Source organism: Strix uralensis, chromosome Z (genome assembly GCF_047716275.1).
Source record: "Strix uralensis isolate ZFMK-TIS-50842 chromosome Z, bStrUra1, whole genome shotgun sequence".
NCBI classification, from domain to species: Eukaryota; Metazoa; Chordata; class Aves; order Strigiformes; family Strigidae; genus Strix; species Strix uralensis.
Window position 1 is genome coordinate 6,558,500 of NC_134012.1, and position 13,707 is coordinate 6,572,206.

At 41.2% G+C, this 13,707-nt stretch overlaps 1 protein-coding gene across 2 annotated transcripts in view; it reads right to left on the minus strand.

Annotated features, from left to right (window-relative positions):
* Positions 1-10,737: 10,737 nt before the first annotated feature.
* XRCC4 (X-ray repair cross complementing 4) overlaps positions 10,738-13,707 on the minus strand; it is a 184,602-nt gene continuing 181,632 nt past the window's right edge. For both annotated transcript variants that reach the window (XM_074856532.1, XM_074856531.1), the window contains one exon: positions 10,738-11,573. In XM_074856532.1, coding sequence (XP_074712633.1) covers positions 11,465-11,573 — 109 coding nt within the window. In that variant the 3' untranslated portion in view covers positions 10,738-11,464. The remainder of the gene's footprint in view (positions 11,574-13,707) is intronic.

A 13,707-nucleotide genomic window follows, 5' to 3' on the forward strand; every position in this document is an offset into this window, starting at 1 on the left:
CCAACATTTGGTGACCCTCTTCCAGAACACTTGACCCATTTTCTCTTGGAGCTGTGTTAGCTTTTAGCGTGCACCCTGTCTTTTGGCAGTGAGCTCCAGGGGTTGCATGAAGAGCCACTTCCTTTTGTTTGTTTTAGTTTGTTCAGCTTGTTTGTCAGTTCTTCTTTAGCTACATTTGAAGCTCCATTACTCAGTCCCTCTAACATTCCCTACTGTCTCGTGCTACCTTCCAAACCCTTTTTGTTTATGCTATAGTCCTCTTACATACCCTCCATGGATGCCAAACATCGGAGGATACTGAAATGTGACCCAGTATTTCTGCTCAGGATCTTGAAAGATCACAAAAAGATCCATCAAAGATCTTATGGGTAAGGTAGTTTTTAGCTGCACAGGCTTGCGGGTCTTCAGTCCCTCCTATATTCAGGGCAGCCATATGCAATTAAACTCATAGGTGTGTGAGTTTAATTCAGAATTGCCCAAATCCCCTAGTGCTGTTTTTGGTACCCCTGGATAACTCAGAGCATCCCTCAGCAGAGAGAGCAGGAAGACAGGGAGGACCTTTTAAACTGCACCCATCTTTAGGACTGGGGCCGACAGTGGTACAACATCCTGCAACCTAGGCTTTTCTGTCTTGTAAATAAAAAAATCAACCTCCTGTTTTTCAAATACTCAACCAAGGACTACCCTATTCCTCCAAAGCACAGATAATGCAGGTCCTTTTTCATACATTACCCTAACCATCAGAGCCCTCCTGCCTGTAAGGTGCCCCCATGCACTGTCTGTTTTGCTTCTACTCTGTCATCTTAGCCATGCTGTACCACTTTTATGAACTATAAAAAGGATGTGGATCACATCCTTGCTTCCCTGAAGTCTGCATAAGGGTTGACTGTAGTGAGGTGAGGACTTGACTCATGGACCCCCTTAGCAAAACTCTGTCAAGTAGTTATGTGCTACAATGGAAAGCAATTAATTACAAATGGGCTAAAGTAAAAATCTAGCCAGGCAAATAAAGAAAAAGTACCACTGTCACTAGAATTTATTGAGACATTTTTGAGGCCCTCAAAGGGATTTTATTTTGTGACAGTTTTCTATTCAAATTGTAATCACAGAGCCGGGTGTGGAGTAACTTCTATTTGGCAACGCAGTCCCGGTGAGAGGGAGGGCAAGTGTGTTACAATCACAAGCAATAAGAGAACAAAGAGCCTCAGACCAGCCTGACCGAGATGTGAACATCATTTTGAACATTTTCCCCTGAGCTGGAAAACAGAAATCACTGTTAAACAGTAAAAGCTGCCCAGAATGTGCCTGCCTCCACTTTAGCCTGATTTTTTTATTTCTCTCAAAATCACTTATGTGCTATGGGGAAGGGAAAGGATATGAAGTTATTGTGAAACCTACGTATATCTTTTGTGAAATCAGAGACTGCATCTTTAATTTTTTGGCTTGCGTATTTTCTTGTGCGAGTTAAGTTTCATTTCTCATTTTATGGTCTTGAACTGGAGTGATGAAACCAAACAGGGTCACCCTCCCACATCCCATTGTTTTGAGAACTGCCAGTGGTTTTCATGCATAAAACTTTGGTCTTGGCTGCCTTATTTGGGGACTTCTTCAGAGATGTCCCCTCTGCAAGAGCCTTGCATCAATCAAGTCTACAGGTTTCATGGTGTGGACCGCTGTTCTTTAGGAGGAACTTCACACAACATCACTTCTCCTGTGAATCTTACTGACAGGTCATGTATGCCCTGCTGTCATGAAAGCAAGTTTGTCCAACTGGGAACAGCTCTAAGCAGTGGGGAGCAGTACCTGAATCTCTGTCTTGGATCTGAGTGAACCACTCCATTAAAAAAGGAATCTCTCTAATCCTGCTTGAGTTTTTCCTTTGACTGATCCTACCTCCTCTGGTAGCCTGAATCCCAATCATATGCTCATACACGCCTCTGATTAATTAAGCAAATGCACCTGCTGAAAGATGCAAAAAGCTGACCTGAAGGCAGATGAACCATCCATTGAAACTGGTGATAACAACAGAAAAGGTCCTCACAGCAGTTCCCGTTGGAGAAAGAAGGCTGCAAAACTAGAAAATAGATAGCTTGTTCCTCCACACAAAACTGAAATCAAAATCAAGATTAAAAAAATTCTAAACCAACAGCTTATTCTGGGTTTACTGCAGCTTATTATTGAGCAGTTGCAATAAATCATCATCCAGTTTGGCTGCTCAGCTCAGCTGAAGTCAAAGGGGAAGACACAACATTCCTGGGATTTGTCATGAGGAGGTTTGTCACATCTTCCCAAAGCTTGCGTGAGGAGGAATGAGACAGGCTGCAAGAGGCCAAGTGTTAGGCAGAAATTATTTCACTTCCTCCACTCCTTTGCAGCATAAAATATTTCTTGCCATAAATCAGCTCTGATTAGTTTATTATGCATGTTTAGGTTAAATGTCTCAATTGCTCTTTTGTTCTTGGGAATCCAATCTTATTTTTATAGATATTTATTAGTACAGCTTCTAGACAGTTGATTTAATTTCCCATCTCTTTGTTTTTGGCTCTGTTGTGGGAAGGTTGGAGTCATAAAACTGAAATACCCATAGACATAAGAAGCAGGACACAGGCTTTTGTCTATCAGCCACGCTGACACCACAGTCCGTGGTTAACGAGGGGAGGATGAGAAGATGCTCAGAAACAGACTCTTAGCTATTCTTTTCCCGTAGACCTGCCACAGCCTTTGGAAGAAATGTTGTTAGCAAGGCAAGCCTTGCACATGACCACTGAATGAAAGTTGAGCTAAGACAGGCTGTCTTGCTGAAAAAACGGTGTGCAGGAACACATGCCTCTAACTCACAAGTAGGAAAGATTCATATCATTGTGTATATTAACTTTTACTTATCCACGATTTAAAATCACTATACTGCAGTCTCCTGGGCAAATGAGATGGGGGTGGTCTGATCTGAGCAGAAGACCGGTGCTCTGCTCTGCTGCACTTTCTCCACTCTCATGTGAACAACTTTGTGGACAACTGGGGGTACATAGCTCGTTCATCCTCAGTCACACATATTACGTGATGGTTACTGCCTGCATCAACTGAAGAGAATAATTAACCAGCGTTTGTAGAGAGAGCATTGCAGGAGAAGTATAGATGTGGCAGACATTATTTGCTTCAGTTTGGTTGTTTAATATCAGGGTTCTACTGTGTGTGTCAGGCATGTGAGCACTCAGCTTTGCATATCCATTCCCGAGGACCGGTCGTACTGCTGCACTCGCTACGTCCACACCTAATATAACATTTGCACTTGGCTTACACCACAGCTGCTGAAAAGAGGGTGGAGTGAACTTTACTTCAACATGTCTGGTAAAAGTTCCCTGCAGACAATGTCTAATGAGGTTTTGATTTTCCAAAGTAAACTTACAGCAGCTCGAACGAATGCAGGATCCTTTCTGCTCCGACCACTCCCCTCGCAGAAGGAGTTTTCACTACCTGCGTGCCAGCCCCGTCTGCCTGCCAGCAGCTCCGTGGGATGCTCTGCAGGGTGCCTCCAAGCGCAGCGGGGAAAGCTGGACCACGCCACATTTAACGGGTGTCTGCCTTGCTGAACGCCAAGTGCTAGCGTGGTTGTGCTTGGCACTGAGACGGCTACCTCCTGGCAGCACTTCAGTTTGAACATACTCATAAATGCCCTTTGGGCTCAGGACAGGTTGTAGGGTTTTCTGGATGTGGCTGCGAGACAGAGGCTAGGAGGGATGGAGCAAATGGTATTTAGATCAGGGTGCACTCCGGGGCTGCCAGGAGCCTCTCCAGCAGGTTACCGGAAAGGATAAAGATTAACTTCTTCCCTCCATATGAAGGAAAATTAACCATGTGCTCACTATGTGGAAATGGTACCAGAGAGTACTGCTAGTACTTCCTTTCATAATATAGCAAGAAGTCAAAAGCAGAAAAAAATTCAGCCGGATGATGTGGGAAACTCATAAGACAGGTCTCTTAATTACCCAGAATATCAAGAATCTCAAACAAATTAATATGTGTCATAGCAGATGGATTTGTGCTTGATCACCATAGTTCATATTTTGATATATTTTTTAATGACTATTTAAAATACGTATTCATTGCTTCTCTGTCTCCTTAATTTTCTGTGGCATAAGAGCTCTTCCAGTGACTTCATAAATAAAAATCTAAAAGCCAGCTTCCTCTTTGAGGTGACTTTGATTGATATCTGCATGATACATGAGGAACAAGGAGCAGGGAAGGCAGCAGGAAAACGTGACTTTCCCCAAGTGATGTACAGGCAGGCCTTGGAGGTCTGGACGTCAGCTGTGCCCAGGTGAAACACAAGGGACCACATTCAGACTGCCTACCTCATTGTGCACTGTGACTTCTTTGGCCCACCACCTTGAAAGGGTCTGATAACCCTGTATGTTGGGTACTCTGAACCGCTCTCGAGAGTGCAGAAGGCACAACAATGGTGGCTACCTGGCCACCCGTGGTCATCTACTCAGCTTTGAGCAGTCACAAGCTTCAGTGTTTGCCATCTACGTTCCCTCAATACTCAGAGGAGAGGGGTATCACCTGGGAGCAAGTCATCTCAAGATAGGAAAGCTGAAGATACCCAACTTTTCCTCACTGCCAAAGGAGCCAAGGTCTTAGGCTGAACATCTCAACCCATACATTTCAATCCAGCCCAGAGAGTTTTCCACTCACTTACACTCTTTACGTGCAGCAGCTTCCCACCATTTGGGATACTACATTAGGCTGATGGGTTGCTCTCAATGTTCCTGGGCTCACTGCAGGGGGCAAAGCCAACTTGGACAGCAGGACTCCAGCACGGCGTGGCTGAGCAGCTCCAGCACCCCGGGAGGAACTGTACTCTCTGCCCTCCCAAGCTCCACCCGTGCCTCACCTCTCTGACCAGAGCCTCTGGGCACAATCTTGCAGTTCTTCCCCACAAGTTTGGCAAAAGGGGGATGAGGTGACTTAATAGGGTAGGGCTTTTCCATCACTAGTTTTTGTCATTTATGACAGAGGTTTTCCCTTTGCACTTCAAAGCTTTAGTAACAGCCAAGCACTGAGGAAGTGTTAGCAAAGCTGTGCCTTCATTGGTTTTCTTTCTTTCTCACTTGACAATGAGAATAGCATTAAATTTAAGTAGTTCTGGGCAGTGATTTTAATCTCCCTCTGGAATCAACTGTCCATACTGGGCTTGTGAATGGGCTTGAAAAATACATTCTGTAAATGTATTTTACTACCTTTTTATGGCCCAAGTGGTCTGAAGGTGAGTCTGGAGGATGGTGTGCAACTATCTCCAGCCTTTTCTGTTTAGAACTCTGGCTTCTGGTTAAAATTAAAACTGATTTTCGAAACCATCTTTCAACTACCTTGGAAGTCAAAGAGGATCTTGTAACAGTCCAGAAAGAAAACCAGAAGCTAATGGGCTACATGAGAAAACTGGGATAGATGCTTTGATTAAACCCAGGGTTCATGCTCAACCTATGTGAGTCAGAACCATGCACTAGAGATGAGAGCAGGACTATCAAGTGATATTTAATTAAACACGAAAAGAAGGACAATGTAATATTATTTAATTTACTCAGAGCAATACAGGTACTTCATACAGTAGTGATGACTACCATATGACAAATACTATAACAATAGTAGTTGCATAAATACAGATAATTAAGTATGTGCCTTCATGCCCTTCAGAAAGTACTAGAGTGCATGTCTACCTCTGGACCTAAATTTTCCCATCAGATATTCCTCTCAGTTTCTCTCAAATAAACAACACCTTTGTGTGGAAGAGGACCTTCACAAACAGAGGCTAGCAAGTACAGCAGTCTTCATCTTAAATATTGAAACAGTTTGATGTATTTATTTCCTAATTGTGAAGATGATACCAGCTAGGACCCACTGGTTTAAGTCTCAGCAGAGGCATAAGGCTAAGACCCAGAAGAAAACATAGTGCTTAGGGATATGGTGGAGTTGAGAATGGTCAGTGTTAGGTTAATGGTTGGACTAGATGATCTTCAAGGTCTTTTCCAACCAAGATGATTCTGTGATTCTGTGAAAACCTTTATGGCACCTGAGGTACATATTAGCATTGAAGAAAAGAGAGTCCCTTGAAATAGGATGGGACTGCAGCATTCATTTAGTGGTGCTGCCAGGTGAGTGCAGAAAGCTTCATAAAATCCCAACAGACAGAGTGATTTACATTCAGAACTGCTATTTATATTAAAACTTTTTTGAAGATGTAGATGAAATTTATTCTCTGCTTACTAAATAGCAAGGGACTGGGCTCGGCGTGAGCAACTTGTTATTATTGACCCTTCTCTGAGCGCTGGACTAGATGACCTTCAGAGTCCCCTTCCAATCTCAACTGTCCTGTGACTCTGTGATGTTGGAAGTATGATGGTAAAATCTTCTTCAGTTAAATATTTCTGCACAATACAAATAGAGACATAAAAAAACTAAAACAGAGCTACCCTTCCTTCCCAAGAAGTAGCCTGAAAACAGAATAATCATGCTTTTTCTCCAGGGCATTAAGAAACAACTCACCTCAGATGATACTAAGGCTGCTATAGCCATTTGACAAGACTTGAGAATTCTGGCAAAAAAGCAATTTGTGGTTATTGTTATCCCCTCTGACCAGAGGGATTAGCAGGCAATTCAAGATCAGACAATGCCAGGCATCTGCTGCAGTCCTGTTTCCCATACAGAATGAATTAAACAGGGTCAAGTGTCTCTGCTCAGTCCTCATCCCCTTTTCCAGTCAATATTTAGGTCTAAAGTGGTCTCGTTTTCTCTTTCTCTCTTTCTTGCCATCTCTCACATGCTCTCTCTCTCTTTCTCAGGCTGGACACCCAGAGTTTTTACCAGCCATACCCCTGTTTTTTCATTACTTTACTGTTTCCCCCCTGCCGTGCTTTTCCCCTCTCTGTACAGGCATACAAATCTCCACAACACCCATCAGAAACTTCAAATGCTGCATGCCTTACTCATGTGTTGTTTAAAGGTGGCAGCTGCTTCCACTTCAAAAAAGAAACAGCTATTTCTCATAAGGCTTCTCAGATACACATCATCATCAGGTTTCACTGGAGTTCCCACTTTTTGTGTCAATGCCACTGATGAAAACACTGAATGAGATTGGTCCCAAGACTCACCCCTAAGGACCTCCAAAAGTAACCTTCCTTCAGCTTGATATTTTCCTTTTTTAGTAGTGTCTGTTTTAAAAATATACAGTGTTTTATTTTCCTAACACTAGCAGATTAATACTGATAGATTTTATGAATGAAATGTATTTTGGAGTGTAATTGTAATAGCAGGGAATCTTTTAAGAGTCAGAGAAGGATGAAAATTCAGATGTTGATCAACACTATATGGAAAAGAAATGAGACAGAGGATGACAGATTGCCAAAAGGAAATTTAGGAAAAAGATTTGATGAGGCCTCAGACTTTGTGAAGGGAATTAGAATAAAATTAGAGCAGAAGAATATTTAGCAGAAAAGTGGTACTAACCCCTGATGAGAGGAACTGATGCATTACTGCTCCTGGCACATTTTTCTAAATTAGTATTGCTCAGAAGATGTTCAAATATATTACTTTCAGTCTCTAAGCAGTCTGGACATGCTTTTATTGCCTTGTTTTCCTACCATTCTTACTTCACTGTTTCCACATTTTGTTTTTCCCACATAGCAGATGGCAAGCCAGAAAAAAGCAGCTTTACCTTAAACATTTAGCAGCATCTGAATTCCCATGTGTAAAGGCTTTTTCTTTCCTCAAGTACCTCCAGGCTGCTAGATCAAACTGCAGAAGTTGTCAAAGCCAGCTAGACTATACTAAACATTTCCAGGGAATCATGATTACATACACGATCATTTATATGTTACAGGTACAAAGCAAAGAAGAACAATATATCTAATACACACGTATAGACACACGAGTGTCTACTTTGGGGAATAATAGTGAAAGGGTAGCTAAAATAGTGATATAGATTGCCAAAACATTATCTCAAAATCAAAATAATATTTTCATCACAAAGGTAATACTTTATAAAGCACTTCCTCAAGAAAAGAGGGGTTTTTTTGGTTCAGAACAATTTTTTTCCTCTCTTGAAAAAAATATTGTAAATCTTTTTCAACTAAAAGATTTGCTGGATAAACCCAGACCTCAAATGACAAATTGTTACGCATAAAAACATACATTCTGTTTGAGTAGCTACATTAAAAATATAAAACTCTAGACAAGTCTAAAGCTTTAATGAAAGATAGCACGTTTTTTCCTCCTGTAAAACAACTGCCTGTTTTATCTTCCCCAAAAGTACAGTTTAAACTGAAGAAAAAATTTACCTGGGAAATCATTTGCAGAGTAATATCAAAGAGAAGTATTAATTAAGGTTGGCCTTTGAAATTTGATCTGCGGTTCCTGACTTTGGTTAATTTCCTGTCTTGAAAAACCATTTGTGGACATGTTTCTCTATTTGGTCTTCTGTCACCACTAAAATATTTTGGACAGGGGGGAAGCAATTGACTGACATCTCATGTCAGGCTATTGCATGTGACAGTTTTATAGGCACTCCTGGAAAACATGGCCTTCCAAAAGGTGAGTTAGAAAACCATGCTCACAGAGTAAGTCTACGTTTAGTAGCTCTACTAAATAGAAGGATGAATGAAGCGAGGCTTAAGTCCAACTGTTCAATGTTTTCATTAATGGTCTGGATGTTAGTAATGGAGAATGAGCTTACTACATTCACCCATAATACCAAATTGAGGAAGAATGCGCATTCCAAATCATCTTGATAAACCAGAGAAATCAGCTACAAAAATGGGCTGCAAGTCAATACAGTTAAATGCCAGTTACTAAACCCATATGGGAATAGTCAGCTGCACAAACACAGAAAGGAAGATCAAGTGAGTACCCATTAACTCTGCACAGAAGAATCCAAGGATTATGGTGGATCACAGCACGAACATAAACTAGGAGATGTTATGCCATTGATTATATTTGATATATGAATAGGACCACTGTCTATTGAGTCACGAGGGAACCCTTCTGCTCTGTAAGCTTTGGAAAGCCCCTGCATCAGAAACTCCATTGGCATGGAGGGATAGCAAAGATCCCAGCTTTTTTCGGACACTTAACCAAGCAGCACTGAGTATCGTATTAATTCAGTAGGTTTTTAAAAAGTATGTTATGAGGCGTTATTACTGATTTCCCTTCCCAAACACCACAGGTTAGTTTGAAACGGATTTTTCTTGGCTCGGTTCAGGAAGGCCATTGGGTCTATTTCAATGCACTGGGATGAATAAGTCTGAGGATAAAGTGGTTGTCCCCACTCCTTGTGGACTAATATGCATCATAAGGAAGTTTCACTGATTTTCTGCAGCTTTTGCAATACTACCTCTGCTCTCACAAATAACTTGTGTTCATTTTGATGGGTCTTTCCTCTTCAAAGTCAACTAGAAAATGGAACTTTATCGGCAGAAACGCAATAGTTTCTCACATAATTCTTCAGAAAGGAGTGTTTCACTAACACTTCTCAAACGATTGTGGAGACTGACATATTGTAAGCAGGCTTTGGGGGGAGAGGCAGTGTCCCTGTGTATACAAAAATTCTCAGCTGACTGGAAGCTGGCTCTGTACCATGGCTACCTGAACCAGATGACACACCTGTGCTCACACAGTCCAAGATATGTATCCACCATCACATAATTTTCTGCTCAACTCCTGGCTTGATTCTATAAACCTCAAAAAAACAGAAAAGAATAAACATTCTGACAGACTTTATTACATCTGCCAACTGTGTGTAACATTTCCTATTTATATAAAAACATTTTACTATTAGAAACCAACAGTTTCTTGAAAGCAGAGTTTTGTGGGATGTTCAGCTTCATTTACCTTCATTTTCTGCTGCAGGCACAATTAAACCCAGCTCTTGTATTTCAGGTTAAGTCATGGAACATTTTCACATTAAAACTGAAACTATATACAAGCTTTTGCTGAAAGCATTGTCAGATCAGCACTGGAAGATTTTAAATCAGGCAATGTCTATGAATGGGTGTATGAATAGGTCTTTTGTGGTCCTGTCATTTCTCAGGCACAAAGCCTTTGTAGAAAGCAAAATATTTTGGCCATTCATGTTTTTACTGTGTGATTTATAACATTGTCCCAAAGCTCTTTGTGAATTTAAAATGCTGTGACCTTGTTTTTCAGAAAGGAACGCTTAAATATAATATTCCCAGATCTGCATGTAGGTTCTTAAGTGAGGCCCTGATCCTGCAAATACTGACACGGATGCTTTTAGTTAAATATAGGACTGAATTTTGGCAGAATCAGGGCCTAAATAAGCCGCCATTTCAAAAATACCAAGTAGCTTCCACGGACCATTGTAAGCCCTAGAGCACAGAAGCAGGACTACGTTGCATAGTCCTGCTGACTTCATGGCATTACTCACATATTTAAAACCCTTGTTGGATCACGTCCTTTCTGAGACAGAAGAACTGGCTCACTCTCCCTTAAATGAGAATTGATTCAGGATCTTAAAAAGGCAAAGCAGAAACCTGAGGTGAACACTTAGTTCTGTACACTTGATTCTGACTGCTGAAGGTAAATAAAAGTTGCTAACTTTTCCTCTGACGAAGCCTTAAACCAGAATGAATACATCAGCCTTGGGCAGGAAAAGGTCATGCATTAAACACACTTTGCTAACTAGTCCCTTCACTCATAGATTGTCTAAGCAAATAAAACCAAAATTGATGCTTTTTTAGAATGTATTTTATTTTTTTAGAAATCACCTTAAGAAAAATGATGAAGTATCAAAAATGACAACTTTAAAGGCTATGGGTTTCTACAGAAGGTTAGAGTCAATATTGACTTTATAAGCACTTTACTCCCAAAAGCAAGAATACCTTTATAATGCATACTGCCACAGAGAAACTTTGAGTGAAAAGTGAAAGGACATTTCTTTGGCTACTTCACATCAGCAGTTATCATTCTAAAGTCACAGTTTAGGAAGCTGTATCTCAATCAGAGTTGAAGATGATTTAGCTAGACCACGTCTAAGATGAGCTTCTCAAGAAAGGTGTGGTATATAAGGTAAGGACAGTGGTAGCCCTTTATGTCTGACTTATTCTCTGGGGACATCTGGAAACCAGCTGATCATGGATACAATCAGCAGCCAGAGACTGTTGGGATGTAAAAATGCTGTGATGGTTCTCTCCTTCCCCATATACAGATGATAAAAGATCTACACAGAGGCTGAACTGATTTCAAGGCTGTCACGAATCAAGCCTAACAGGTGAAGGGTCTACAACTGTTTAGTGAAGAATGGGGACAAGTGCAGTGCAAGAGGATTAGAGCAATATGTTATCGAATACCACCTCAGAGTAAAGATTTTGGCTCAGTGTCTATAACAAAGCCTTTTAGTTTTATAGCTTATCTCTATTAGAAGCACCAGTCTCTCAGTTTCTCGGCCAACACATAGCTAGATGTCATCAAAGAGGTCCTCCACCTCACAAGTGTTTTCCAGTGTTTCGAGAGACATCACGTCCGGGGAACGCTTGCCCGATGTCTTCTGCGAGGCCAGATCAGGTCTGAAAATACAAAGCAAAGAGATTTGAAACAAATTTAGGTACAGATATAAACAATTCCAACATATACACTGCCAAGGTAACCATTTAATAGTGTATTCTGAGCTTTTTGTTAAGGTTACATGAAGAGAAAAGTGCTTTCTGTAAGACCTAATTACTTGCTGAGATGGCAATGGCAAAACAAACAGATGAAATTCAGTTTATAAATGTCAAGGCTTCAGCTATTTTGTTATAATTTTTAGGACCCCGAGAACAACCTTTTCACCCACAATTTCCACATGGAGAGCCAGGGAGAGCAGAACAAATGCAGAAAACATATAAAGGATGTGCTCTTCTACTACTGCACAGGATGATGCTCTGTTAACTGCTCTTTATTTTTTCCCTGGCGCTAAGCATGTGTCTGCTGTTCATCAGTCTGACATGGAAGCATATGAAGAATCAGACTGAGTTGCCTCAAAGTTCCACCCCCAAAGGTAGAAGTTTCTCTCCAAACAGCAAGGCAGAAGAAAACAAAGGCAAATGAAGAAAATCCTTCCATAATACATGAAACCAAGTATTCAGGGACTTTCAAATCCCTAGCCTTCCCCTGTATGTACGTTGTTTACATCTGCTATAAATGTATGCAAATAGAAGCACTGGTCATTCACTGATAAGTGTATGCCAAGGTGCAGGTTTGCCCTCAGATTGTTGGACACCACAGAGTCCCACCTGAAAACCCCACTCCTGAATCATACGTCCATTACATTGAATAACGTGCTACTCTGCATCAGTCAGTCCTATTTAGCACTCTTTTGACTGTCCACATCAATGCAGATCATTTAAATGTCTTGGCTATATGAGCTCCTGCTGTTTGCCAAGAGCCCATGTTCACTCTTTCTCCTCTCTCTCCAAGACAGCTCTGTGCTTATGCCTGGGAAGGCAAGGTCTCTTGTGTTTCCAAAAATGGTGGCATTTGCAACAGCTTCTGATCCCTGCTGGAATTAATCTTACATGTATAGGCTGAATTCACAAAAAATCTTTTGAATCCTGCACAGACAGCTTTACTTTTATGAGCTTTAAGAGGAGAATTATTGATCACAAATATGGGTGTTTTCGGTGACAACATACTCCAGGTCACTATCACTAGTTACTTTAAAAATAAGCCGTAATCTATTAATCTTGACTCAGTATGCTGTAGGGAATTGGTGTAGGAAGCAGGGAGCAGACCTCATGTGCTTCTAGTGTAGAATTTTGGACTGGTTGGAGTTTCATAAGGGTTGATGGCTTCATGCCCAGGTATATTCCACTAGTGAAATCCTGACAGAAGGTGAAAAATTTGTATATTACCAAGGCCAACACATGAGCCACCAGGATGGGAAGAACTAGACAGAAGTGATGGAAAGTGTTAGTCCCAAATGCTGCCATATGAGGGCTTAGTGCAATGAGGTATGCAAAAGCAATCTTAATTTTCAGACTAATTCAAGCATTTGCCTTCAACTGCTCTGTGTTGTAGAGCTGATATAGTGAAATTCAGCAGGTTTTTTTCTTTTTAAATTTGGTTTCAAACAGCTTCAGAACGAAGTTTTCCAGAACTCCTACCTAGAAATCTCTAGGGAGCCACAGTTTTTATAAAACACTGCAATCTTGAAAATGCAATGAGCTTGCTCAGACACCAGCCACTGCGTGATTCATAGTCTCTCACACTTCAAGTTTGTCAAGCCCTTGGAGGTTCAGAGGTCTCACTACAATGTGTCCTGCTGTGGACCTGGGGAAAGATTTTCATTTCGAGGTGGAGCCCCTGTGCTCCTGCGGAATCAGCAAAAGCCCAGTAAATGCTGAGTCTTGGATGCTGTCACTTCCTAAGACCTCTCCAGTATTCAGAAGGGTTTCCTCACCACTCTATCCATCACTCCAGTTCTGCAAACCACTTTAAATTCAATGTACTGGTATATTCAGATTATGATAACTACTTTCTCTGGAAGTCTAACTAGATTTCTCTGAGAACTCTTCCAAACTTCTTCCCTTCAGGTCTGAATAAATTGTGCCCAAGATTTTTTTTTGACTTTTGGTACGCAGTGACATCTGGACAGACGTGTGTCTTACCAAAAGACACTTGGACTAACTGAAACAAACCTGCCAGAATCAGAACCTTAGCCAT